This window comes from Prionailurus viverrinus, chromosome A3 (assembly GCF_022837055.1).
Source record: "Prionailurus viverrinus isolate Anna chromosome A3, UM_Priviv_1.0, whole genome shotgun sequence".
Lineage (NCBI taxonomy): Eukaryota > Metazoa > Chordata > Mammalia > Carnivora > Felidae > Prionailurus > Prionailurus viverrinus.
Genome location: NC_062563.1, coordinates 21,256,840 through 21,284,276, shown reverse-complemented (window position 1 = coordinate 21,284,276; position 27,437 = coordinate 21,256,840). Strand labels below are relative to the sequence as shown.

Below are 27,437 nucleotides of genomic sequence, written 5' to 3'. Positions count from 1 at the left end.
TTTTCGCTTGGTGCATCATGCAGATCACATTCTGGCAGCGGCACTGTAGGCCACTGGGTCAGCATCCAAGACGGGAGGAAGGAGGAGATCAAGACAGGAACTAAAACTTATAGGTGCTTTAATGTGTACCGTATACATTTTTATTTCATCATTACCACAGCCTTATGATGGATGATTTCCACTTTTCAGATGTGAAAACAGAAGCTGCACAGCTAATACACATTTTAATACGTATTACAATTTGGAGGGATTCGGAGCCATTAGGATCTAGATTTGGTGTTCAGTTGAACTCACTGTCTAGAGAGGCCCAGAGGACGTAAACTTACACTTTGTTATATGGGGTGATTTGAGAACTCTTGGGACAGAGGGAAGTTTGAGCCTTGATCCCTGAACTGTCTCATCCATTGGTTTACCACTTATTAAGAGAGAGTCAGGCCTGGGGCAGTTAGAGGTATACAGCCCATTTGTCAGTCAGAAAATCTCAGTTGATGAACATTTTTATAAAAGTGAAAGAGTACACTGGTATGCAAGCTATTTACCGTTAGTGTTAGCAGTGGTATTTGCAGATCCTCACTGAGTGCCAGCGAAACAGGCATCTAAGAGACCAGGGAAATACACGTCATTACAGATGGCACCAAATGTAATACGCATAACATTATCTGTTTTATTTTAACAGCTTTTTGTACCTGAACCTCGTCCAATTCCTAAAAATGATGTTGGATTTAAATATACCGTCAAACATCGACCATTTCCTGAAGAGGTGGATAAGATTCCTTTTGTGAAAGCAGATCTGAGCATTCCAGATTTGCATGAAATTGTCACTGAAGAAGTAAGATATTGTCAGCTGTTGTTAAGCGAATGACTATAAACATTCTTGAACAACCGCCACGGTCTAGACACTGGTTTTTTTGGTGTTATTGGAGATGATTCCTAAGATGACCTAGATCTCTGTCATCCAGGTTACCATGTAGTAAGACAGGTGTAGTTTGTGGCCGATTGAAAGGACCTGGACTCTCTTAGGAGTCACCGGGCTGTCTGGGCTGGCCTATGGTAGGCGTCCACAGGATGGGGCCATGATCAGACTGCAGTGAAGGCTATTGGAGAAGGGAGACCCAATTTAGAGACTTTGATGACAGTCCAGGCAGGGGAGAAGAAGGACTAGCTAGCTGACTGATAGCGGAAGTTGAAGCAGATGGAATGTATGGTGGAGGCAGAGCCAAGCAGTCTTTGATTGATGAGGGAAGGAAAAGAGCTGAAGAACTTAGATTCCAAACCTCAGTGACAAAGGAGATATCAGTGCTATTTACAGAAATATGGATTCGGTAGGAAAAGGGCAGGTTTGGGAGGACAGGAAAAAATTTATGTGATTTTAGATTAATTTAGACAGTTATATTAAGTAATTGGTATCTTAGGTCAAAGGAAAAGAATTTTAAGAAGTGGGGACAGAAGTCTGTCAGGGCATGAGAGAACAGAAGGGCAGGAATGGAGGCTGCTTATACCAGCCAGAGAGCTCAGGGAGAAGGTGCCCTGAGCAGGGGCCCCTGGATTTTGGCATGAATGTGCAGGTGACCTTTGAGAGCATGTCCAAAGAAGTGTTAAAGTTGGGGACAGAGTATAGAGGTCTGCGTGGTGAATGGTTACTGAGACACAGTGAACATAAACTACACTGTTAGTAGTTAAGGAGAGTATACAGAGTGGATGATAGCATGAGGAAATGGCCTAGCTAAGGCAAGGCAAGGCTAGTTTTTACTTTTCTTTTTTCTTTCTTTTTTTTTTGAAACTCACGGATGGGGGGAATGTGAACATGTTTAGAGGTGGAAAGGAAGGAAGCAGTGGAGAAGGGCCTATGTCTGCTACCACTGGAAGATGGGCTGGGAACATTATAAGTAATAGAGTAAAGCCCTGGAGGCAGTAGGGTCAAGAGTCTCAATGTGACTGTGTCTAGGAAAGCGGTATTTCTGGCAAGACGGGAGAGAAGGAGATAGCAGGTGGAGGTTCAGAGACATTTAAAGGTGAAAAGGAGGGAAAATGAAGGAGCTTCTGTAAATTTTAATTTTAGTTCTCAGCAGTGATATAAGGAATAAAAGATGGCTCTTAAAATTGCCAGGCAGCCCAGCCCAGGTTAAGTAGCATCGTCTGTAGTGAAATTACTTAACTCACTCTGCTGACTTTACTCAGAAGTCCTTGGGATCTGGAGGCATAAGCAAAAAATTGGAGTGGTGTGGAGATTGATAGAGGTAAGAATGTGGAAGAGTAAGAAACAAGACAGCCATTTATATGTTTAGAAGAGGGTATTAAGATGTTTGATTTGGGATTTAGGCTTGGGTGGGAGGTAGATGAAGCCAGGATGCTAATGGCCTGGGAAAACGGGAGAAGGGATTGAATGCTCACAGTGATGAAAAAGCACAGCTCAGGGAGTGAAGGTGTGGGAGAGCTGCAGGAAGGAGGCTTATGGTTGGAGAAGGGAATTTCAGAATTCTAGCTCTTTAAAGTACAGCATGGCTGAGGTACAAAGTGTGCTTATGGATGGCCAAAGTTGTGAAGGTTGACAAGAGGTGGTGGAAATACAAGCTAGGTTGTTGGAAGGAGCATTGCCCGTCAGAGAGGAGTTTAAACTCGGATTGATGGGAAGGGAGGCAGCGGTGTCAGGGAGCATCTCAGAGGAGGGTGGGGTAATCCATATGGACGAAGACTTTAAAACATGAGGGGGCCGCCACTGCAGGACTAAGGTGGACAGGGATCTGTAAGAGGGGGTGACAGCAACAGCGCTGCCCCCTTTCTTGCCTGTTTGAGGGGAAGCAGAAACAGAATGATTTCATTTACAGCGAGGAGCTGAAGGACATAATTTCTGAGGCTATAGGGGAGTTTTTTTGGTATTTGTTGCAACTTTGAAACCGTGTTTGCTTGGTTGCGTACTCTATTGAATTAAAATTCAATGTTGATCACTGAAAAGTATTTCATTGCCTTTGTTGCTTAAACCTTTGTTTTCACTTTTAAATTAAGATTAATCCGATTACTTTTATGGTAGCTCCAAAAAAAAGTGAAAAACTTGGTTTATTTCAGTTAGAAGAGAGACATGAAAAATTAAGGAATGGCATGGCTCAGCAGATTGCTTACGAAACGCACCTTGAACAGCAAAGTGAGGAAGAATTGCAGAAGAGAAGTTTCCCTGATCCGATTACAGATTGTAAGCCTCCACCTCCTGCCCAGGAATTCCAAACGGCACGCCTCTTCCTTTCGCACTTTGGATTTTTGTCCTTAGAAGCATTGAAGGTAATTTTCCTAAACTTCTATGAGTAAATATATTCATAGATTAACACTGAGTCGATTATTGCTAAAACATTTTAGTGAGGATAGGAGGAATTAAATAAATGTTACTCTGCATGTAAGTAAATGAAATTCTGTGGTGCTGTATGTAGTTTTTACTATACAAGTCCCAGAATGTGTATCCCATGAATCCTTCCAGAGTTCTGACTGAGGGGGCTGCTTTGATAATACATCCAGCTCTGAAATTTCCTGAGTAATGTGCGACCCGTGTCACATATATAAATGAAATCTACAGGTAATGAGGAAAAGAATGTTAAAAATCTTCCCCTGTCAACGTTTATTACTAAAGGTATGGGCTAGAACGGACTCTGCTCTTTCACGCCGCTTTTAAAAAATAACAAGTATTTGTGAGCCAGGAACTTAAGTTGTACAGGTTCTGCCATCAGACTGGTTAGATTGCTTGCCAGCTGCGTGGTCATGGGCAGTTGCCCAGCTTTTCCAAGTCTTAGTTCCTCGTCTATAAAACGGAGATGATAAAAGTGCCTGTCTCATTGTGGTTGTGTAAGATGCTTCATGTTGTACTTAGCACAAAGCCAAAGCCAGCCTGTAAGGTAAATATCGCCCTTCTTCTTCTTCTTCTTCTTCTTCTTCTTCTTCTTCTTCTTCCTCTTCCTCTTCCTCTTCCTCTTCCTCTTCCTCTTCCTCTTTCTCTTCTCCTCCCCCTTCTCCTCCTCCCCCCTCTCCTCCTCCTCCCTCTCCTTCTCCCTCTCCTTCTCCCTCTCCTCCTCCTCCTCCCTCTCCTGCTCCTCCCTCTCCTCCTCCTCCCTCTCCTGCTCCTCCCTCTCCTCCTGCTTCTCCTTCTCCTTTTTTTTTTTTTAAAGTAGGCTTCACACCCAACACGAGGCTCGAATTCACAGCCCTGAGATCAAGAGTCAAGAGTCACATTCTCTATCAACTAAGCCAGCCAGGCGCCCCAATATTGCCATTATTCTTAATTCCATTATCCTTAAAACGGTTTTACAAGGAAAGTGGTACTGTCCCTACTTTGCAACTATGGAAACAGGCTCAAAAATGTGAAATAGCTCACCTGAGGTGGAGTTGGGGTTAGTACTAAGGCCTCTTTGTTTTGAAAAACACAGCTCAAGATTGCCAGGCAAGAGATTGCTTATTGCACAAGTTGTCCCCTGCCCTCACTCCCTAGCAGCTACTTGGTTGAAGGCCGTGTAACTTTTTAGGAAAGCAGGGACAACGTTGCTGATTTTGGATTTCAGCACGTAGATGGGAAACATTCTGTGTTGTAGAAAAGTGAGTTGGTGATGGGGAGTATGAACATTAAAAACTTTTAAAATGCAGAAGAAAAGAGAAGAGAGAGGAAAATAATGAGAAATACAGTGGCAAATATGGAAGGCAAGGAACAAAGATACAACCTGCAAATGATTAGTGATATTCCTAATGGAGAAAATTGAACAGAGTAGAAGCAGTAAATAAGAATATACTAGAAGAAAATTATTACATTCTGTGGACTAAAAGGAGGTAAGAACCCTGATGGCACTGTCTTGAAGTTCTAATTTTCCATTCATATTATCTATTCTAGTTGATGTCTTAAGCTGTCAAGAAAATAATTCTCATGCTTTCTTATCTGTGTCAGGACATAGGAAAAAGAAAGTTACCTGGTATGTTTTATGAATCTTAGCCTATAACTCTAATAACTTAAACTTGACAGCACACACATACAAAAAAGCTGTAAACTAATCTTACTTACGCATATATGTGTAGAAGTATTAAGGAGAGTGCTAGTAAAACTGAATTCAACAGCGTATCAAGCAGATTACCTTCCACAACCACGTAAGGTTTATCCTACAGACTCAAGGAGACGTAGTTATTACTGGGAAATATTAGTATAGTGAAGCTATTAAGAAAATAATTTGATCCTATTAGGTCAATAAATAAAACAAGTCAATATTCAGTAGGACAGTATTCATTAGGATTTTCAAAAACAAACAAAAACTAAACCAGGACTAGTAGTGTAGATCTGTAAATGGCAGCCTATGAGAAATTAGAAGCACCCTTTGTTAAAATCAGAGGCAGAGGATATCTATTTTGACAACTATTGAATACTGAGAATTTTTTAGTCCAGAAAATTTTTTATTTTACCATAGTCACAGGTTAACAGAAAGTTGCCCCCAAAAATGTACAGGGAGGTTTCCCCCTGCAGCAACATCTTACGTAGCTATAGAACAATATCAAAACCGAGTAAGTCAGTGAAATACTAAACGAAATAAGTAAAAACTATTGGAAAGAAGACAGTTTACAGGTAATATGACTTCCATTAGACAATCACTAAGGAATCAATAAAACGTTTAAAATAGAGTTTGAGATCACGACACAGAAAAGTACAAAAATCAATGACTGTTGCTATAATACCCAGTTAAAACTGTAGTACAAAAGTACTCTGTTTACAGTTGTGATATGGATGAAAGTTACCCAAATGGTGTACAAGATCTTCAGGGAAAAACTTTAAAAAATTAGTAAGAGATGCAAAATGCGTGTATGTTATGTTGCTGCATTAGAAGATCATCTAAAAGAACAAACTGATGAGATAGCTTCAAAAAAAGAAAAATTGGAAGGCTTTGCCACATGCTACAGGTTCACGGTTCCTTATATAAGATTTCAGAGTAAAGTAACAGTGAAAACCAGAAGGTTTTTTTGTATGTTTGTAGCAAATCCATTTAAGTAGCAAAATCTGGCCTGAATTGACAACATGGCTATTTGTAGTCTTTAATTATTTCACGTGGTGTGAATACACTTCTGTTTGACTACAGAAATATTAATAGTGTCCTTGGTTACAGGGTGTTGCCCCAGCCCTTGCTAGAAGTGTTGTGGTATAGACAAGAAGACCAGGCTCACCGTCCTTGCTAATGTAGAAAGGAGTGATCTTTGCCATTCTGGGGGATGCGTTCCTGAAAAATAACCGTGGATGACAAAACCTTGGGCAAGGTCAAGATCTCCAAGAAGAAAAGGGATTAGGGGGGGAAACAAAAAAATTTAATTTAAAAAGTTAGTAGACTTTATTTAGTAGAGCGGTTTTAGGTTTGCGGAACAGTTGAGTAGAAAGGACAGAGAGCTCCTACATACCCCAACTGTCCCTCTCCTCCCCAGTTTCTCCCTGTTATTAACATTTGGCATTGGTGTGGTATATTTGTTGAAATTGATGCGCCAGTATCTGTGCATTATTAACTAAAGTCCGTAGTTTACAGTAGAGTTCACTCTGTGTTGGACAATTGCACAGGTTTTGACAAATGTTATAGTGTGTACCCACCATTACAGTATGCCCTAAGAATCCACCGTACCCTGCCTCTCACCATCCTCCCCTCCCTGCTTCCCTCAACCCCTGTCAACCACTGATTTCTTTACTGTCTCCACAGTTTTGCCTTTTCCAGAACATCATATAGTTAGAACCATACAGTAGGTAGCCTTTCCAGGTTGGCTTCTTTCACTTAGCAATATGCATTTAAGGTTTCTCCATGTCTTCTTATGACTTGATGGCTCATTTCATTTTTTTGCCAAGTAATATTCCATTGTGTGGATGTATCGTAGTTTATCCATTCGCTTACAGAAAGATATCTTGGTTGCTTCTAATTTTTGACAATTATAAATAAAGCTGCTACAAATGTTTGTGTACAGACGTTTGCTAGACATAAGTTTTTAGTTCATTTGGATAAATACCAACGTGTGTCATTGCTGTGTTGTGTGGTGAAACTATGTTTGGCTTTGCAAGAAACCACCAAACGGTCTTCCACAGTGGCTGTACCATTTTGCATTTCCACCAGCAATAAAATGAGGAAAAAAAATGCATTAAAAATTTTTTCTAGACAGCATGATATATTACAGAGAAAATAGGATCGAAAACTATATACATAGTATGATTGCAGTTGTTTTTAACAAAAAAAGACAAAAGCATTGGAAAGAAGTACAAAAGAATTCTAAATAGTTTCTTTAGGATTATGGTTGTACTTATTCCTGCTACTTTAAAATTTTTAAATAATTTTTTAACTTAATGTTTATCAACTATGAGCAGGTATTGCTTTTATAATTAGAATAGTGAAAAGGGATAATAATTTTTCCTTTCTCCTTTCTTCCTTTGGTGGTAGGAACCTGCAAATAGTCGCCTACCTCCTCACCTTATTGCACTTGACTCCACGATACCTGGATTTTTTGATGACATTGGGTATCTGGATCTCTTGCCGTGTCGTCCCTTTGACACAGTTTTTATTTTCTATATGAAACCAGGTCAGAAAACAAACCAGGAGGTAAGATTTCTGAATTTGTGGGTAATTTTTTTATGCTGTAAATAACTACTTGCCTTGTGCTTATCCATAGTAGGAGATTGGTTACTATTGATGCTTAAAGACTTGTTGTGAACCAGTTCAGAAATGGAATTAATGAAAATCGTGTTGCTCAGAGTCCTGAGTCCTTTGACTCTTAAAAAATTGTAATCGGAGAGGAGCCATAGTATGTCTTTCTCCCCCTTAAGGAATTCAGATTGATAGGACAAAAGAAACTGAAATACAGAAGATTAGCCACAAACAAATTAAAGCTAGGCCCAGTTGCTTAAGAGTAGAACAGCAGCAACAAATACTTGCTGAACATCTTCTGTGTGACGCACCATGCCAGGGTATTGAAGTGAGTAACAGTCTTTCCTCTTGAGGAGCTCACCTGCGAGGTAAGTTCACAAGCACGTAATGTCAGTTGGGGCATGGTAATGTACAGTGGGGAAAAGAACACCCGAGATAAAGTAAGAGATCAAAGCGGAAGATGTAAGTAAAACCTAAGTTAAATAAAAGACTTACATTGGATGCATGTATCAAAGAGACTAGGAAAAGGATGAAGAAAAATACAAGGTGGGAAAATGGAAAACTGAGAGTAAGTGACAAGAGATTTGAAGTGTCTATTGGAAATGAATAGTGGAAACATGGAACAGGCTGGCAGTTGCCAGCTTTTGACTAGGAAGAAGCTAAAGGAAGATTTATCAAATACAGTATTAGATGTGTAGGACACTAGGACTACATGATTTTGGAATTTTACTGTAATCCTTATAAGACTGTTAGCTGATCAAATTGGACACACCTTAAGAAATTTACCAAAGTCACAAAATGTTGATTTATATTAGAAGCACTATTTCAAATTATTAGTGAGCTACTAGAAAATGAGATTGATTTGTGAGAAAGTTCTTCTCATTTCAGGTTATTGATTCAATAAATATTTATTAAGTGTCCACTGTCAGGTGCCAGGGTTATAGTAGTAAGCAAGATCTACAAGGTTTCTGACGTCCCAGAACTACTGTCTAAGGGGGAAGACAGATGATTACGTAAATAACCGTAGTGAAGTGTGCTAATTAGAAGCATGGTGTAGGAGCCATAAACAGGAAAACCTAACCTCATTTTAAGAACGTGTCCTGGAGGAAAAGACATTTTAGCTGATACTTGAGGTTATGTTGACTGTAGATAAAAAGGCAGGCTGTTACTAACAAAGTAGTAGCATGTGTAACGGCCCCGGAGGTAAAAGAGAATTCCATCTTCAGAAAATTGCAGAGTCCAGTATACTTGGAACTTGGGAGAATGTGGGCTTACGGTAGGCAGAGGTGAGACTTTTGAAAGAACCTCAGAATGGGATTGAAGGGGTTAGGAACTTGTTTGGAAGAAGTCTGCTGCATGGTTCATAGGAGAATAATAGGGCCATTTTTCTCTTTCCTGTAAAAGAAGACACAAACCATTGCTGTTGAGGTAACTCTTCAACTAATTCAGTTTCCTTAGCTTTCTAGGAGCTGAGAATGATTGGAACAGTGCACATTCTCTGCGGCCTCCTAGAGAATGTCTGAACCCTGCCTTCCCTGGCCACAGGGTAGATTTAGATTAATTTCTAGCTGCCAGCCAGTGGCCTGCAGGTTGATTTGACTCATGTATTGCATCTTGACTAACTTTTCAGAAATTGTTTACTTAAGTTTCACTTCTGAATAAAAATTAAAAAAAATTTTTTTTAAATGTATGTTTATTTTTGAGAGAGACAGAGACAGAATGCAAGTGGGTTAGGGGTAGAGAGAGAGGGAGACATAGAATCTGAAGCAGGCTCCAGGCTCCGAGCTGTCAGCATAGAGCCCGACATGGGGCTCAAACTCACGAGCTGTGAGATCATGACCTGAGCCGAAGTCGGATGCTCAACTGACTGAGCCACCCAGGCGTCCCTCTGAATAAAAATTTTAATTGGAAGAAAACAGGAAGTGGTTGTCAAATCAATTTCCTGGCACTTCTGTGAATATGAAGGGCTATGGGTGAACTAAATAGGTGTACTTCTATCGAGGGCATTTAAGAGAAGATGACCTGGCTGGCGATTTTTTGCCCAGTGGATTGACAAGTAATAGATGTAACAATGCATATTTTGACTTGATCGGGCCTCTGTATGGTCTTGACATAGATTAGCATTGATATACCACATTCGGGAGCTTTTAAAAATAGTGATTCCAGGATCCCACCTCTGCTGATGCTGATGTAGGAGGTCCACAGTGCTCTAAGAAGAAACTTATGTTTAAGAAATTCCGCAGGTGACAGATTTATGTATCCCTGCTCCTATAGAATCCGTGTCAGCTCACCTGTCTCTGATTAAAGGATGGTTCAAATCTCTATATGCTGATTTTGAGTGCTATAAATAGTGATACCTGTTGATGTGTTCAGTGTCATGTGATTCTTAAGCTTTTTGCTTTTCTGTTGTATGATTTGTGTTTTATATACATAGTTCATATGTTCATACTTTTAATATTCAATTATAGGTATTAAATTATGAGTTGAATGATCTTAGATTAAGAACGATAGATCAAATAAATGAATTAATAATTTTAGTCATTTATGCTCACACAGGAATAATGTTTAATACAAAATTAAAGTTAAATGTTCTAAAAATATTATTTTCTTAAATGTTCATTTATTTATTCGTTTTGATAGAGACACAGCGTGGGTGGGGAGGAGCAGAGATGGAGGAAGAGAGAGAATCCTAAGCAGACTCTGTCCGTGCAGAGCCCAATATGAGGCTCGAACTCCCAAACCAAACTGTGAGGTCATGACCTGAGCCGAAATCAAGAGTCCGGCACTTAACCAACTGAGCCCCCAGACTCCTCTATAAATATTATTAAACCAAAGGTTTAATGAAATGTTCAAAAAAAAATATTCCCCGAGTGATTTTGATACATGCCCCCGCCTGGCTTTTCATTTATAATTTCTAGAGGATTTCTTGCTTTCCTTCCTTTAGCATAGGGTTTTCAACAGCAGCACTATTGCTATTTTGGGCCACATAGTTCTTTGTTAGGGGAGCTGTCCTATAAATCAGACATTTAGCAGCATCTTTGGCTTCTACTCAATAAATACCAGTAGCACCCCACAAGTTGTGATAACAAAAATGTCTTCAGACATTGCAGCTGCCCCCTGGCGAGTGAAAACATGCCTGTGAGCACCACTGTTGTAGAACAAGTACTTTTCTTCTTGAGGCCAGTAAGAAGGTATTAAACTAGTATTTAGCGAAGAGGGGAGAACCTTCTGGTCACTTATTGTTTTCTGGAATGGCTTCATTCTCTTCTTAGGACTAAGAGGAGGATGTTTTCATGCTTGTTTGTTAATTATACCTAATCTTCATGGGCTATTTAATAGATTTGTACTTTTTATATTGTTTGTCATGATTTGTAATAAAATAATCACATACCTATGTAATGTAGCTCACGAACCAGACAGTAAACTCTGTGAAGACAGGGACATAGCACTTTTTATTTACTTTGAGTAAACGTGTCTGGCTCAGTAATTGTTTAGCTGGAGAGGGAGCTAAGGGCTTTACTCGCATTATCTCAATCTTCTCAGCCATCATTAGCATCCCTACCTTATAGATGAAGAAACTGAAACAGTGAGGTTAAGGGACTCTCCCAAGGCCCAGCCAGGATTTGAATGCAAATCTGTCTTAACTAGAAGCATCATTTTTAACTATAGTGATGAATTCCCAAGTTTATTCTGAACTTAGATTTGATTTGTCAGGCACTTCAAAGCTAACCGATTTTTATGGAGGTTTATTTTGATGTGCTCTTTTGTTTCCTTCATTGTAGCTGATGATTGGTATGTATTTCAGATTTTAAAGAATGTGGAATCTTCCAGAAATGTTCAGCCACATTTCCTAGAATTTTTGCTCTCCCTTGGTTGGTCGGTAGATGTGGGCAGACACCCCGGTTGGACTGGGCATGTTTCCACCAGTTGGTCTATTAACAGTTGTGATGATGGTGAAGGACCTGAACAAGGTAAAAACCCGTAACGGTCATGTGTTTTTTCTTGTTTTGTTATCCTTGATTTCTCCCCCTTCACTAGAAGTTTGTAGTCTTATTATAAAAAGAAAGAAAGAAAGAAACCAGAGGTATATGAAGGAAAAGTTTGCTTCCCCTAATTCTAGTCCTCATAAGAGGTCACTGAACAGTAGTTTGTATATTGTTAGGTGAGAAATTTTCTGTTTTTAATGATGATTGAGTTTTAGCATTTTTCCATATTTTTATTTCTTTCCTGAGAGCCACTTGTTCATTTATTTCCTCTTCCCAGTTTTTTGTTGGTGGCCTTTTATGTATTACCGGTAGGACATTGTGTTCATTTTTTTTTTTTTTAATGTTTATTTATTTTGGGAGGGGCAGAGAAAGAGAGAATCCCAAACAAGCTCTATGCTGTCAGCACAGAGCCTGACATGGGGCTTGATCCCATGAACTGTGAGATCATGACCTGAGTCAAAATCAAGAGTTGAATACTTCAGGGCACCTGGATGGCTCAGTTGGTTAAGCATCCAACCTTCAGCTCAGGTCATGATCTCATGGCTCATGAATTCAAACCCTGAGTTGGGCTCTGTGCTGACAGCTCAGAGCCTGGGGCCTGCTTTGGATTCTGTGTCTCCCTCTCTCTCTGCCCCTCCCCCACTGACGCTCTGTTTCTCTCTCTCTCAAAAATAAATAAACATTAAAAAAAAAAAAGAAAAAGATTCGGATGCTTAACTGACTGAGCCACCAGGCACCCCCATTGTGTTCATTTTAATTGAGCACTATACTAGCTCTCAGGAATGTTACTTTCGTTAATTCATTCTTGTTGGCTTAACTGCCTGTGCATTTTACATTCTGTCACTGACGATTGGGGAAGGGAGAGCAGAAGCAGAGCTGAGGAGCAGTAGAGAGAGACCAGGGACAGAAATGCCTTGAAAGCAAGAGTGTAAAAGTCACAGACACCTGCCCTAACTCCTTTCAGAGGTCTGTGGTGGTCTTCTTCCTTTGGATTATTAGTTCTTCCCACGAGACTGTTTTCATAATCTGCTCCATACAGATGAGTTCATGTCTGCTAATCAGAAGTGGCCTAATTTAGAATACTTTCAGAAACTGTGAAATTAAGGTTTTATTATTTAAAGTTAGTGTAAAGACATTTAATGAATATTTATAGTCTTGTTCTTATACACTAATTGGTTCTTGCTGGAAACATGCCTTCTATTGATTACCACTTTATTTGACCATTTAAAATTTCATGAAGTAGGATAAAACTGATTTTCCCCACTGTTTAGAGCAGTAATGTAGTGTTTCTCATTCCTAGATGAAGTGATTTCCTCTGAAGACATTGGGGCTAGCATTTTCAATGGACAGAAGAAGGTGCTGTATTATGCCGATGCCCTTACGGAAATAGCTTTTGTAGTTCCTTCTCCTGTGGAATCCTTAAGTAAGAACATTTTTTGTTTGGTGTTTTAAAATCTATTTTTGTATTCACTGGTTTGTGCATTGGGAGAGATTCTGAAGTCATCTAAGTCATCTGAGGTCATCATTGTTCAGCTTCTAAGGCATGATAGCTTTTAGATTATGCAGAGGTATAGGATGTTAGCTCCTCTTAACTTTCTTAAGGACACCAGTTAAAGACAGGCAGACTGACCCTCTCATAGTAATCTTAAACGAACTGCAACCCATTTTTTTTGGTCTTTCTTTAATCAATACATAGAAGGCTTGTTTTCCAGTTTATTCATTTCTTTCTCTGGCATCGTTATGAATGAGCCCCCACTTACTTGCCTGTTTCATGTAACAGCCTTATATGGCCAGAGAATCCTACAGTTGGAGGGCTCTCGTGATAGCATTTGGCTGATCTGACACCAAGTGGGAGAAACTCCACAGCCTAGAAAAGGTGGCAATTAAGCCTGTTCTTCTTAACGATCAGGAGTGATTATGACTTCTCAGTCTGAATCCGTAGTCTTATCTTGCCTAGGACCTTTGCTTCTTGCAAATTAAGCCCCCTTCTTTGTGCCTGACCAGGCAATAGATGGAAAACTTCACCTTCTTCATTGAGACCATCTGTAAGATGGGCTGCTACACATCACACTTTCATGGTCTCATCTCCAGGCTAATGAGTACTTGTGCCCTGCTCTGGCAGCCTCCTGACCTTTGTACTTAGATCCCTGACTTCCCCCACTAGCGCCCCATCTTATATTTTGGGGCCAGTTATATCCCTGGCAAGAGGGGCCTCCCACGGTCTAGGTAAGTATCCTAGCAGCTCTTTGCCTTCATGTCCAGGCTTTGACATACCACCTTGATTTCAGATGCCAGACTCCATCTGTCCTATGTGGGTTGAGGCCCTCCCTGGTGGTGTCTCTAGTCCAGCCTGTTTGCACCGACACAGCTCGATCCTTGTCTTTGCACTTCAGTTGCCACAGTTGGGTCTTCACTTGTGTCATGAAACATCCCGTGTGGCACCTGTGCCCCTGCTCCAACTCAGCCTCCTCCTGTTTCTGGAGACTTGTCTTTTTTTTTCTTTATAACTCTCTATATGCTTGTCTCCAACCAGATCACTTCTTAATCACAGAGACTAGGTCCTCTGCAGCTTTGGAATGCCCCGCTGCTACTTGGTACCACGCTCCATGATTGAATGTATAATCGGAATAACTCAGAGAATAACAGATGGCTTATATTCTACGTCTGAAAAGTCAAAAATATTTTCTAGTCTTACCTCGGTTATCCTGTAGTACAGGAACTGGAAAACTATGGCACACAGACCAAAATCAGAACACTAAGTACAGTTTTTACATTTTTGAAGTGTTCTAAATAAAATACAAAGAAGAATATGCAGTTGAGACCTACATAGCCAGCACTATGACCCTTTACAGAAGAAGTTTACCAACCCTTTGTCTAGAGGCAGTGACTTCTCTTAAGTGACTTAAGTCAGCCTATTAGCGTAAATAGTTTAAAAACTTCTCCAAAGAAGTAGATATAATTGACTTTATTTTTTACTTCATAGCCGATTCATTGGAAAGTAACATCTCGGACCAAGATAGTGATTCAAATATGGATCTTATGCCTGGGATCCTGAAACAGCCATCCCTGACACTTGAGCTTTTTCCTAATCACACTGACAATCTTAATTCCTCACAGCGGGTAAGTCGTTTTGTTTACAGCTCTAAAAATTTGTTATGAAATGGGGGTGATTATAGAATCATGCCTGAAAAGCTGTTAACCGTAACCCAGAGAGCAATTTCAGCAGTACTGATTCATTAGTATCTTAATTTTTAAAATTCAAACTCTCACGATTTTCTTTTTTTTCAGCTTGCAACAAATAGGTCATTCTAAGACAGCTTCTGTTGTATTCCATGATTTGGCCATTCTGGCACCATGCTTGGTTCTCTCACCCGTTCCTTCCCAGCCTACGTTTTTATTGGGTCCCTGAAATATCCATGAAAGGTACAATAGTGGCTATACGTTCCACGTCAAATTAATCATGCAGCATTCCACTTAAACAAGTCTGCTATGTACAAATGGTAGCATTTTGGAGACTAACCCAGTGTATGAATAGATACACTGAGTGAGGCACCCAGCCGCCACTACGAGAAGGGAGCATTTTACTTTTATACTTTCTTCCTTACCATATCAGGAGATGTTATGTCTTTATTTTTGTTTTCTCCTCATGTTACCTCTTCATCCTTACACTTGGAAAGTGGACAAGTAAGGGATAGCAAGTGTATTGGATCATTTCATAAATCAGTTGGAAGATTGATTTATAACAAATAGTAAGAAAGACAAAAGAAGTGTAAACTTGATTGAACCATTGTTTGATTTTACAGGATTTTAATTTGGCTCCTTCCATAGTGAAAGTTGTGTTTAACATAAGTACAGTTGACTCTTGAACAACACAGGTTTAAACTGCATGGGTCTACTTATATGTAGTTTTTTTTTTTCCAATAAATATAGTGCAATACTGTAAATGTATTTTCTCTTCATTATTTTTATTTTATTTTATTTTTTTATTTTATTTTATTTTATTTTATTTTATTTTATTTTATTTTATTTTATTTTATTTTATTTTATTTTATTTTAGAGCATGAGCTGGGGAGAGGGGTAGAGGGGGTGGGAGAGAGAGAGAGAGAGACAGAGACAGAGACAGAGAGAGACAGAGAGAGACAGACAGACTCTTAAGCAGGCTTCATGCTCAGTGCAGAGTCCAGTACAGGGCTTGATCCCATGATCTCGGGATCATGACCTGAGGTGAAATTGACAGTTGGATGCTCAATTGACTGAGCCACGTAGGTGCCCCTTCCTTATGATTTTCTTAATAACATTTTATTTTCTTTAGCTTTATAGTGTATAATTCATCTAATGTATAAAATATGTGTTAATCAACTATTTATATTATTGGTAAGATTTCTGGTCAACGTAGGCTATTTAAGTAGTTAAATTTTTGGAGACTCAAAAGTTACACTTTTTGACTGCATGGGGGGATCAGCAGCCCAACCCCTGCATGGTTCAAGGGTCAACTATATATATATACATATATATATATATAGATATATAGATACAGATATAGATATATATGCATGCTTGAAAGAGAATACAAGAGAAGTATTCACCTTTAAAATTGATTTAGGAAAAATAGTTAAGTTGTGTAAGACTCTGAAGTAGATCAATTTTGAAAATCAGGAGTTGCTGTATTTAACGTTTATTTATTTTTGGGACAGAGAGAGACAGAGCATGAACGGGGGAGGGGCAGAGAGAGAGGGAGACACAGAATCTGAAACAGGCTCCAGGCTCTGAGCCATCAGCCCAGAGCCTGACGCGGGGCTCAAACTCCCGGACGGCGAGATCGTGACCTGGCTGAAGTCGGACGCTTAACCAACTGCGCCACCCAGGCGCCCCGAGTTGCTGTATTTAAAAGGTTTCATAGAATAGTTTGTAGATGAACATGTCTGTGTCAGGTGATAATGTAGGATTTCAGCCAGATCTAATATTCAGTGATTGGCAGCCCTTGTACTCATTTTCTGAATGCTAGCATAGGTATCCCTTAAAATCCAAAATCTATAAAGCACCATGTTTTTATTATTTATACTTTGCAGACTACTACTACCTTAAAAATAGAACTTATTTTACCAGGGGGCACCTGGGTGGCTCAGTCGGTTGGGGATCCAACTCTTAATTTCGGCTCAGGTCATGATCCCAGATCATGGGGATCAAGCCTCATGTTGGGCTCCGTGCTGAACATGGAGCCTGCTTAAGATCCTCTCTTTGCCTCTGACCCTCTCCCGGCTTGTGCTTTCTCTCTCCAAAAAAAAAAAAAAAAAAAAAAGAACTTATTTTACCAGCAAAAATGGATTTACTCGAGAATAGCAGAGAATTTCAGTTTGGGACATGCAACTTACGGTAAAACTATAGGCAAGCCCAGCAAACAGAGGAGAGGAACGTCATTTTATGGAGAAGGAGGATGTTGGGAGGGGTCATTTTGAGTGAAAGTGCATTGGAGAAAAGCAAGAGTTAGGGATGAGAGGGACCAAGGTTTTTCATTGGCTGAGTTGCAGGGGTAGTCAATTTCTTGGCAGAAGATTCCATGTATATCTTTTCCTGGTGGAACCTACAATTGATGATTCTTTCCTGTTGATGATTCTGTTGGGGATCTGTAAGTGACAGTTCTAACTATAATTGCTTTTGGGTGGTACAGCTCCCTTTTCTAGCCTCCCTACTCCACTTGAGTGGAGTTTCCCTTAATTAATTTTCACACTGCTAACTAAAAAAAGAAAAATCATGCTATCTCAATAGATGCAGAAAAAGCAGTTGCCATAAAACTCAACATTCGTCCATGAGAAAAACTTTCAGCAAACTATAAACAGAAGAGAATTCTCTTAACCTGAGACAGAGCTCTCCTGGAAGCCTATCGCTAACATTATACTGCACACTATTCTGTGACTGCTTTCCCCCCAAATGGAGGACACAGCAAGGATGTCTGCTCTCACCACTTCTGTTTAACATGGAGTCCTATACAGGGAAATATGGCAAGAAAAAGAAATAAAATACAAAGGACTGGAAAGGAGAAATAATACTGTAGATATTTGCAGATGACATGATCGTATATATAGAAACCCTGAGGAATCTTTTTTAAAAAATCTACTAGATCTACTGAGTACGTTTATTTTTTATTATTATTATTATTTTAATGTTTATTTTTGAGACAGAGAGAGACACAGCATGAGTAAGGAAGGGGCAGAGAGAGAGGAAGACACAGAATGTGAAGCAGGCTCCAGGCTCTGAGCTATCGGCACAGAGCCCGACGGGGCTCGAAATCACAAACTGTGAGATCATGACCTGAGCCGAAGTCGGACGCTTAACCGACTGAGCCACCCAGGCGCCCCCTGAGTGCGTTTATTAAGGTTATAGGAGAAGAGGTCACTGTGTTAGGCAGATGACCCTCAGAGACTCTTGCCTCTGTATGATGTCCTCTGTGTGTGGGTAGAACCTGTGAATATGAGAAGATATCTTATGATTATGTTAGATTATATAGCAAAAAGGGACTTTGTAGATACAGTTGTTAAGGTTGCTTTGAGCTGATCAAAAGGGAGATGATCCAGGTAGGCCTGACCTGATCACAGGAGCCCTTTAAATCTAGGGCTAGAAGTCAGAGATGCAAAGTTGGTGAGGAGCCATGCTAAGAAAATAGTCTCTGAGTGGGGCAGGTGTCTGCCACCAATTTGGGGATGATCTCTCAGCCACAATCATTTTCTGTGAATGCCAGGACAGAAATAAAAATGGAAACAAGAATCTAGGGGAAGTGCCATGATTTCTGGTCATCTGCTAAAGACAGGTATATTTCTGTGCTAATAAAGCAGTTTTATTTTTAAAATTCAACTTAGATGTGAGATTCTGCCTTCTGTACACATAGCTTTGTCTGGGGCTTTAGCATAAACTCACCCCTGCTGCATGCCCTCAAGGGTGGGGCTAAGAGTGCCGCCAGTTTGCTGAAGGGGAACCACGTAGGCCTGCCAGCCTTTCAGGGAAACTTAAAGTCGATTGGGTGGGCAGGGAAGCCAGAAGCAAGCTGTGCATGACAGCAATGACAGAAGCAACTCTTTTTTTCTTTCTTTTTCTGCTGACAGGAAAAAGGCCTTCTTTTTGGCCTAGATTGCAGTAGGAAAGTTCTGGCCTAGAAACGAGAACTAGAAGTAACTTGCTGGTGGACATTTTAGAGATTAGGATCCCCAAGCAAGCCAGTGATGTCACTGTGATGAGGAAAGCATCTTGCTTGCTGGCCGTAGGGATAGACTCAAATCCTTTGAAGCCCTCATTAAAACATTGCCCACAGATTTTACTTGTGTTGACGTAAGTTATAATTGCTCAGTATTCCTTAACTTTTTTCCTTTAAGAATTTAAGACCTTCATTTCTTTGTTCTAGGTTGAGACTTGATAAACAGAGGAGCCAAAGAAGAACGTTTTTGCAAATATGTTTCACTTTTTTCCTAAAGTGATTTCCCATGACTGATTTTTACATCACTGGGTAGCTTGATGAATATGTGATTGGGTGGTTTTATTAAGTCACTTTTTTTCCCCCTTCCCCTTTTCCATTTCTGCTTCTCTCTACCTCATATAGCTTAGTCCCAGTTCCAGAATGAAGAAGTTGCCTCAGGGTCGTCCTGTGCCTCCTCTTGGACCTGAGACCAGAGTTTCTGTAGTCTGGGTGGAACGCTATGATGATATAGGTACTGTGTAAGGACTTTGTCCATATGTAAAATTATTGTAGGATGACGGTGACTTGCTGAATGTCTGTAGGAAGAGGCAGCACAGGTGTGGTCTGGTGGCCGAAGCTGGGGCCGGAGTTCAGGAAGCCTGGGTTGGCATCCCGACTCCGCCCCTCACTCAGTTTCTTTAAGCCTTAGATTACTCACCTGTTCAATGGAGATATCCATTTACTTCTGGTTGTGACGATTTGGTGAGACTAGGGGATATAAACTTGTAGCTATTCTTGATGTCACAGTTAGTAGCCTATTGCCAGTTGGTCCCATTGCCTGTAGCCCCCAGTCATCCCAGGACCTGTGGAAAGAGAAAGGAGGGAACTTCCCTCACCCTCTGCACAAACCCTGCTGTCTAGTTCTGGTGTAAATATTAATTTGTCCTCAGGAACTCTGCTGTGGATAAAGTGTCTCATGGTTTTTATGTAAGCAACGTAAGAGCATTAGAAATGTATACTTAGCCTAGAATGTCATCTAGCTCAGGGTTTGTGGGAAAGTGAGGTAGTTGCTTTTTAACCAAGCCCCCAAAGACCACAGATCATGTTCTATAAAAACTCTGCTTTAGAAGAACTTAGCTAAAATATGTCTTGGGTGTGTTGGGGGAGATTTTCTTTTTTCTTTTTCTTTTTTTTTGGGGGGGGTGGGTAGGGGAAGGAATAGTTAGGATTATGTATTTTAGGATAGCACAATCCATATATTTTTTGCACACTTGTATAAAGAGACTAAGAAATTAGATTTCATGCTATTTATTTTGGAAATATGAGGGAGATATTAATTGTCCTGCTGTTACTTTTTTCCAGAAAACTTTCCCCTTTCAGACCTACTGACGGAGATCAGTACTGGTGTGGAGACCACTGCAAATAGTAGCACTTCTCTGAGGTACAGTCTTGATTTGCCTGAGGTTCACCAGCAAGTCTTTAAGCACAGAGAAACCTATTTGTTAGTGTATTGATTGTGGTTTCATAAAGAAGACATAATGAAGCAAAAAGGATGAAGACAATAAGAAATAGACGTAATTAGGGGGAAAGAATCAAAGAAAGAAGTTGGTGGATAAATGCACAAGGTGATAAATTAGCATGCATTTTGAAGTGGCATAATTCATTGCTAGTTGACATTTATCTGCAGCAAAGAGAAAAATGAACAGTTGGAAGCAGCTAAGTAGTAACCATAATAACAGACTAGCAATATTAGGTAGAAGTAAAATTGGTTACATTGGTTGAGACATTCTGGATAGTTAACATATCCTAATTCAACGAGCTCTTTAATGGAAAAATATTTCTAAGTAAAGTGTAATACTTTATTATAGTGGTAAGATTTCTGTTTTTAGCCGCCCGTGCACAAAAAGGATAGAAAGAAAATAATAGGATTCCAAGATTAGTAACAGTGTATTTGTATAGGCTTTTTGTTTGCTTGTGTTGGGTTTAAACAAATACATTAAAACAACTCCACGAGGTGCAGTTATCATCTCTGTTTTACAAATGGAATAAAATAGGTTCATAGAGGTGATTCCTCAGTATCACGCATCCAGTTAATGAAGGAGAAAGTGATCTGAACCCAGACGTCTGACCCCAAATGCTAACCTTATCCGGTACGGCAGGGACCTACCCTTGATTCCAAGCTACATGATCCGTTCATATTGCATGTAAGATGAATTTATTCTGACAGCATTTGATTATTGTTATATCATTGAAGTGAGTAAAAATGATTTATTTTAACATCCTGTTTTTAAATTTCCAGAAGAGGACGTATCATTCTTAAAACTTTTTTTTTTATAGACTAAAGTATTTTAAAGCAAATTATAGATATTCTGACATTCTAAATATATCAGTCTGCATTTCTAAAAAGTAAAGAACACTTTTCAAATGAAGATAACGTTATCACAATCCTAAAGTTAGTAATAGTTCCTTAATTTTATCTAATAACCAGCTCCTATTGAAATGTCTACATTTCCTCTAAAATATCCTTTATACCGGTCTTTTCAAACAAGAATCCACTCTAGAACCTTGTGTCTGATGGTAATATGCCTTCAGTCTCTTTTACTCCAGGACAGCCCTTTTTGTCTCCATGATGCTGACTTACTAAAGAGACTAGAGTAGTTCATGAGGTGGACTGTTCCAGAACTAGTTTGGAAGAGAACTTTTAAGTGTCTTGTATTGGTAGTGCTGTTACTGTTTCAATCTTCTTTTTTTAATGTTTACTTTTGAGAAAGCGTGAGCAGGAGGGGGGCAGAGAGAGGGAGAGAGAAGTTCTGAAGCATTCTCTGTGCTGCTGACAGCAGCAAGCCCGATGGAGGACTCGAACTCACAAACCAAGAGATCCTGACCTGAGCCGAAGTCGGATGCTCAACCGACTGAGCCACCCAGGCGCCCGCCCCTGTTTTAATCTTTTTAGGTCAAAAGTTCTATGACTAGACTGTAAAAATTGTATTTTGTTGGTAGACTGGCAAAACCAACAGCTTGTCTTGCTGACAGAAGTAACTATAGGGTTGACTTTTATATGACATATTGAAAATTGACTTAATGTTGCTTTGGCTAGAATCACTTTATCTATATAGAAAGAAAGCTCATTGTATTGAAAACAGAAAACAGGCCAGCATGTAGCAAGTATCACAGAGTAATAACATGGAAACCTCTAGATGCAATGACATAACCCCGAGCATGATGTGTATCTCTGTCTTCTAAAGGTGAAATTGTGACATTAGCACCTGTCACCTACTCAGAGGCTTTGAGGGCTTTGGCCCTGCCAAGATACAGCCATTTATCACCTCTGCTAAGGAGGACACTTGTAGCTGGCCCAGACTAATGGTCCTTCCAACCTCCTCCCCCCCAACCCCTGAAAAAAAGATTGGAGATCCCCATAGTGGCCCTAACCTACATTCCCTCTTCTGCTCTGAGATGCCAGCATTGACTGGAGGAGTTCTCTGCACTCTGGCTACCCCTGCTTTTGTTCCCTACAAGAAGGAGGAACTAAGCGAAAGTCCCACAGCCGGTTGCTAGATTCACAGCTTCCCACCAGACATTTCTCTGCCTTTTCTTCCACCCTGTGTCCCTAGTGGTTTTAAAACACATTTTTTAGCCCCTCCCCCCTTTTTTGTCAGTGTGAAAAGCCCAAGCCCAGTAATGGGTGTTTAGGGCTACATGTTAGTGGGAGGGGGGCAACAATATGGGCTCCCAGAAGGAGGATCCGAGCGGACTGACCTGTTGGCTGTTCAGACTGCATCAAGCCTGGCATTAGGGCGCCTGGGTGGCTCAGTTTGTTAAGCTTCTCTTGATTTCGACTCAGGTCACGATCTCACGGTTCACGAAATCAAGCCCCGCATCGGGCTCTGCGCTACGTGCGCAGAGCCTGCTTGGGATTCTCTCTCCCTCTCTCTCTGCCCCTCCCCTGAACATGTGCATGCACGCCCTCTCTCTCGCTCTCTCTCTCAAAATATATGAACAAACAAAAACCTGGCATCAAGTCTTCTTAAAATTCTTACATTGCAGATGGGGGACTTCAACTTTTATATGTCTGGGGTAAAAGGAGTGTTCTTTTCCTTTCTTAAGATCTACGACTCTTGAAAAAGAAGTTCCTGTCATCTTTATCCACCCTTTAAACACTGGATTATTCCGGATAAAAATTCAAGGAGCCACTGGAAAATTTAACATGGTCATCCCTCTTGTGGATGGGATGATTGTCAGCAGACGAGCCCTTGGTAAGGTCTTCATATATGGCTGAAGAGTTAAGGTTTCTCTCATTTATTTACTGAAACATTTTGTGTGAGCCAAGAAGAAGTGGAAATAAGGAAACGGTGATATTAATAGATCCCTTATGTAGAAAATGCTGTGGTTCTTGTGTTCTGTCATGTGTTAACTGTGCTTAATCTCCTTAAGTACAAGTAGAGCTACAGTTCGTAAACTGTCAGTCCTGGAAAATGCAGATAGCTGTTTTATAATCCAGGGCAGGAAATGGGGTGTCAGACCAGATTTTTGCTTTTCTTCCCCCCCTTGTCATTATGTAGTTGTTCTAGCAGCTTTGTCTTAGTCGACTTTTGTCTCTTCAGGGATGGGGAGTTTCCCAAATGGAATGAAGTAAGTTTGACTTTGCAGAAGGTAGTTCACTTGAATACTGATGGCTGTTATCAGTATTCAGATGGCTGGTTATTCATGCTGATTTTGATACCCTCTGTTTTCAAGGTTTTCTGGTGAGGCAGACTGTAATTAATATTTGTAGAAGAAAGAGACTGGAGAGTGACTCCTACAGCCCACCACACGTCCGCCGGAAACAGAAAATCACTGACATTGTCAACAAGTACCGGAACAAGCAGTTGGAGCCAGAGTTTTATACTTCACTTTTCCAGGAGGTTGGACTCAAGAACTGCACTTCTTAGACACTCTCTGTCTAGGACTGTTGAACTCCAGTTTGGGGCTATGATACCAGAGCAAAACAATTGGATAGGTGATCACTGTAAAAAGAAAAATCACTCCCCAAGAGCTTACTGTTTAATCACCAGAATAGAAGAAACACATTATAAACCCATTTGGTAGAAGACTTCCGGCTTTCTAGTGAAATGGGCACCCAGACACAATCATATTCCTCCTGGTAATGATTGATGATATACATTTTAGCCATAAACTTTCTTTTAAAAGTGACAATTTTAGTTAAACATAAGCCTTTTGCGGAGAAGGGCTTTATGCATCTCAGTTAAACACGTGCATTGGTAGTATCAAATTTGCCAATTAGAAGTTGAAGATAGTTTTATACTTCGCTTTTTAGGAGGTTGTGTTCAGAATTAAAAGCTGTCTCAGAATCTTCCAGGACATTTAAAGACTCATGTTGATGATAGCATGGAGGAGAAGGAAAGAAATCTCAGCTTTCTGCTCACTCGTAAGTCCATTTGTCGTCCAGATGTCCCAACTGACAGAAACGAGCGTAAATGTGTTTGTTTAGATAAGAAGCCTGACATTAAAATATTCCACGTTTCCTCGCCACATTTCACAAAGTTATCGTCCTCATTACTGCACAGGTCTGTCTGAAGGCCGCAGTTTCTGGGCAGCCTAGGAGCAGATCTAAAATGGAGGCATGGCCCCGTCCCTTAACGGGGACGCAGGTGGCATTTGTGGGGTTAAGAGTTGTAAGACAGCAGTGATGCCTCCACTCTCTCCACTGTTGTGCGACTTGGGGACAAAATGACAGGCTAAGCATTCGTGATCCTTTGGTAATTTCTTGGTTCAGTTTTGAGAAATGTAAATTCGTAGCAAGGGTGGAAAATTACTTCGTTTCATCCATTGTCTCTTATTTCAGGACCAAGCAGGAAACTGCAGTAGTTTATGAAGGATTCTAATTTGGGGTTCAGGAGATAGCCTCTCAACGCTACTAATTCAGATCTCTCCCAGAGAACTGCTGGATTTCATCATAATTGACAAACATTAGTGACCGCCCCCTCAGGTGGCCGCTGTTAGAAATGGCTGTTGTTGTCATATTTTCCGGACTTCTGCCAACTGAAGGCACAACAAAACCCTGCCCAGGTTTTGGAAATACTTCTGTTACCTCGCTGCTACTTTTCTGCCAGGGATAAATGTTTTGAGGTGGCCAGACCCAGAACATCCTTCCAAGGATTCCTGTTACAGAGCTAGAGTGTGCACTGCTCATTTCTCCTATTCCTCTGTGCTTTCCTCTTTATTAAGATTATCTTATGTTAAGAAAGTAAGTGACACGTAAAGTCCAAAGAGGAGTGATCACAGCTGTGTTAGGGGCGGCTTCCCACTTGAACTCTGGTGTCAGTAGACTCTACAGGTCAGGGCTGCAGCGGTGTGTTTGGCGTGACGTTTGGGGAGCTAATTAAATGGTGGGGGATAGCGGAGGGCCTAATTCCCCGTGATAGTTCTGTTCCAAAAGTATGTATTTTGTCATCTGTGAGCAAGAAATGTGGGTGTCCTAGCAGCTCTTGGTCTTAAGTTTGCTGCACCTTTTTCTTCATGTTTGTTTTAAGCTCAGGTAAAGGTTACCTCCTCCTTCTATGACTCCAGTTTCCATTCAGGGTATTATATTATTGAAGAACTGATTTTCTTTTTAATCTGGGCAATAAATCAATGTTTCCAGATGGTGGCATGGTGGGTGGGGGGGGGTTGTATGATTAAGATGAATAAACTCTACCCTAAAAATGTTTTATTAACTCAGCAGATATAAGGTGAGGTTTAACAACTTCCATGGAAATTCCAGATTGGCGTTTCAAGGGAAAAATGGGCCCTTTTCCTAGTGGACATGAACAAAGAAGGCTTAAATTGATATGCAACTTGTAACATTCCAGAGGTTAAAAATAACTGATTGTAGGTGTGCTTCCTTGGTGTGATTCTTCAGATAAAACTCCTGCCTTTAGCATAGTTTCACTGTCGGCAAAACACACGGTGACGTGTGTGCTGGGGTAGGCTGCCTGATCCTTCGGTTTGCTCTGGCTTCTGGCAACTCTTTGTAATTCTCATGGCTTTGGTAAGTGAATAACTGTGTGGAATGCGGTTTGTAGTCTGGAAGACTCTTTGATCGGTCTCTCCCAGGGAAGGAGGGATAGTTTCAGAGCTGTGCAGCCCCTGAAGGCATGAAACCCCATTGTGTACAGCACAAACAAAACATAGGGTACATATACCTCGTGAGGTGCTCTTTCCTTCTGCTCAAGATAACATTTACCTAAAAAAAGGGAGTGTGGTCAGAACCCTTGGAACCTTCCACTAGTATGGGTTTGAGTTCATGGCGACTAAGTTCACCCAACTGCCTTTGTTAAAAATCACTTTGAGTTGAATGATGCCAGAGGAGCAGATCCAGTCCCTAGTAATAACCTTGAGTAGTCCACTTGATAAAGTTGCCCGCATGTATTCATAACCTTCGAAGGGAAGCCAGCCAGGACCACTTTGGTCTGTGGCTTAAACAGTGTAGTTGCTGCATTGACAGGTGTTGGGGGGGGGGGGAGGGGTGAGCGTGCCATTTGGTGACAAGGACAGCATTAATTACCCAAGGGACAGAGACACGTAGCCCCTCATAGTACTTTTTCCCATTAGGGAGATGGGGGCTTTCCCCCTCTTTTCTGGTTGAGAGCACTGATGACAGGAGGCTTTGCCTTTTCTTGTTCAGCCAACTCCTGCTTTTGTCCTGTGCTTCCCCCTAAGACCTCCTCCCACCTAGCCTTGGCCTTGTGAAAGGAATAGCTGCGTGGTGGGTTGCCCTACCACGTACACCCATGCTCCTTGTTGCCCTCCATTCCCAGGCCCTCGATTTCAGGGCAGCCCATTCTCCCCTGGACTCACTTAAAATACAAAAAAACCCAACCCCACATCTTTGGCCAGTAATGTCAGTTGTCCATGGGTTGCGTGTATGAAGCCTTTATAAATGGTTACTTTCTACATGCTCTGGGGAAGCATTTATCAGACTCTGCACAGTGATTTTGAGAGGGACGGAGTCTTCGAGAGTATTTCTGTTGGAAGGTGGAGCTTTACCCAAAGTGGGAACCAGCCTTGCTCAAAGCTAGGTGGTTGACGGGACACTCCTAGCAGTGGTTCTCCATTCAGCGTTTTTAAACCCGTTCAGGTTGTATCGTCCTAAAAAGAATTGGTTTCTGTGTTTACATGAAACAGTAGGTTGAATTTCGATGATCTGTTTTAAGGATTTTCATGACAGCCTCTTTTCCTGAGACGGAGAGATTGGAGGTAATCCACCCGCTAAATGTGGAATCTAACTGTGGGTTCTCGGTAGCTGAAGAAGCCATGTACTGTATAGTGTGTTTCTCAGAGTATCAGCTCACACTCTTCAGATGCTTTTCTTTTTTTAATGGTGAGGGAAAAGGTGTGATTTGGGATTCCACAGTGCCTTGCATATGGTAGGCGCCCAATAATTATTTGTTGAAGCAAACCAAGTTTCCCAAGTCCTTGCCTCTTGCAGTGACCAAGAACATCTTTCTCCTCTGAAGGGCTTGGCAGTTGTGGCTAAAAAATAAGCAGTATCATTATTTGCTTGAAATCATATATACGATTTGTATGAATTTCTGTATGTTGCCAAGACATGATCTTTTTCTTATTGTATTTTCTGTAAATATTTCTGGCACTGAACTGTAAAGTAAAGGCAAAATGTAAATA

At 40.7% G+C, this 27,437-nt stretch overlaps 1 protein-coding gene across 3 annotated transcripts in view; it reads left to right on the top strand.

The window, feature by feature from the left end:
- Window positions 1–27,437, top strand: part of RALGAPB (Ral GTPase activating protein non-catalytic subunit beta) — an 89,010-nt gene extending 61,573 nt beyond the window's left edge. For all 3 annotated transcript variants that reach the window (XM_047851840.1, XM_047851838.1, XM_047851839.1), the window contains exons 21-30: window positions 677–829; window positions 3,064–3,273; window positions 7,419–7,577; window positions 11,428–11,593; window positions 12,909–13,031; window positions 14,592–14,728; window positions 19,197–19,305; window positions 20,136–20,214; window positions 22,881–23,029; window positions 23,511–27,437. In XM_047851840.1, the coding sequence (XP_047707796.1) occupies window positions 677–829; window positions 3,064–3,273; window positions 7,419–7,577; window positions 11,428–11,593; window positions 12,909–13,031; window positions 14,592–14,728; window positions 19,197–19,305; window positions 20,136–20,214; window positions 22,881–23,029; window positions 23,511–23,704 (1,479 nt within the window). In that variant the 3' untranslated portion in view covers window positions 23,705–27,437. The remainder of the gene's footprint in view (window positions 1–676; window positions 830–3,063; window positions 3,274–7,418; window positions 7,578–11,427; window positions 11,594–12,908; window positions 13,032–14,591; window positions 14,729–19,196; window positions 19,306–20,135; window positions 20,215–22,880; window positions 23,030–23,510) is intronic.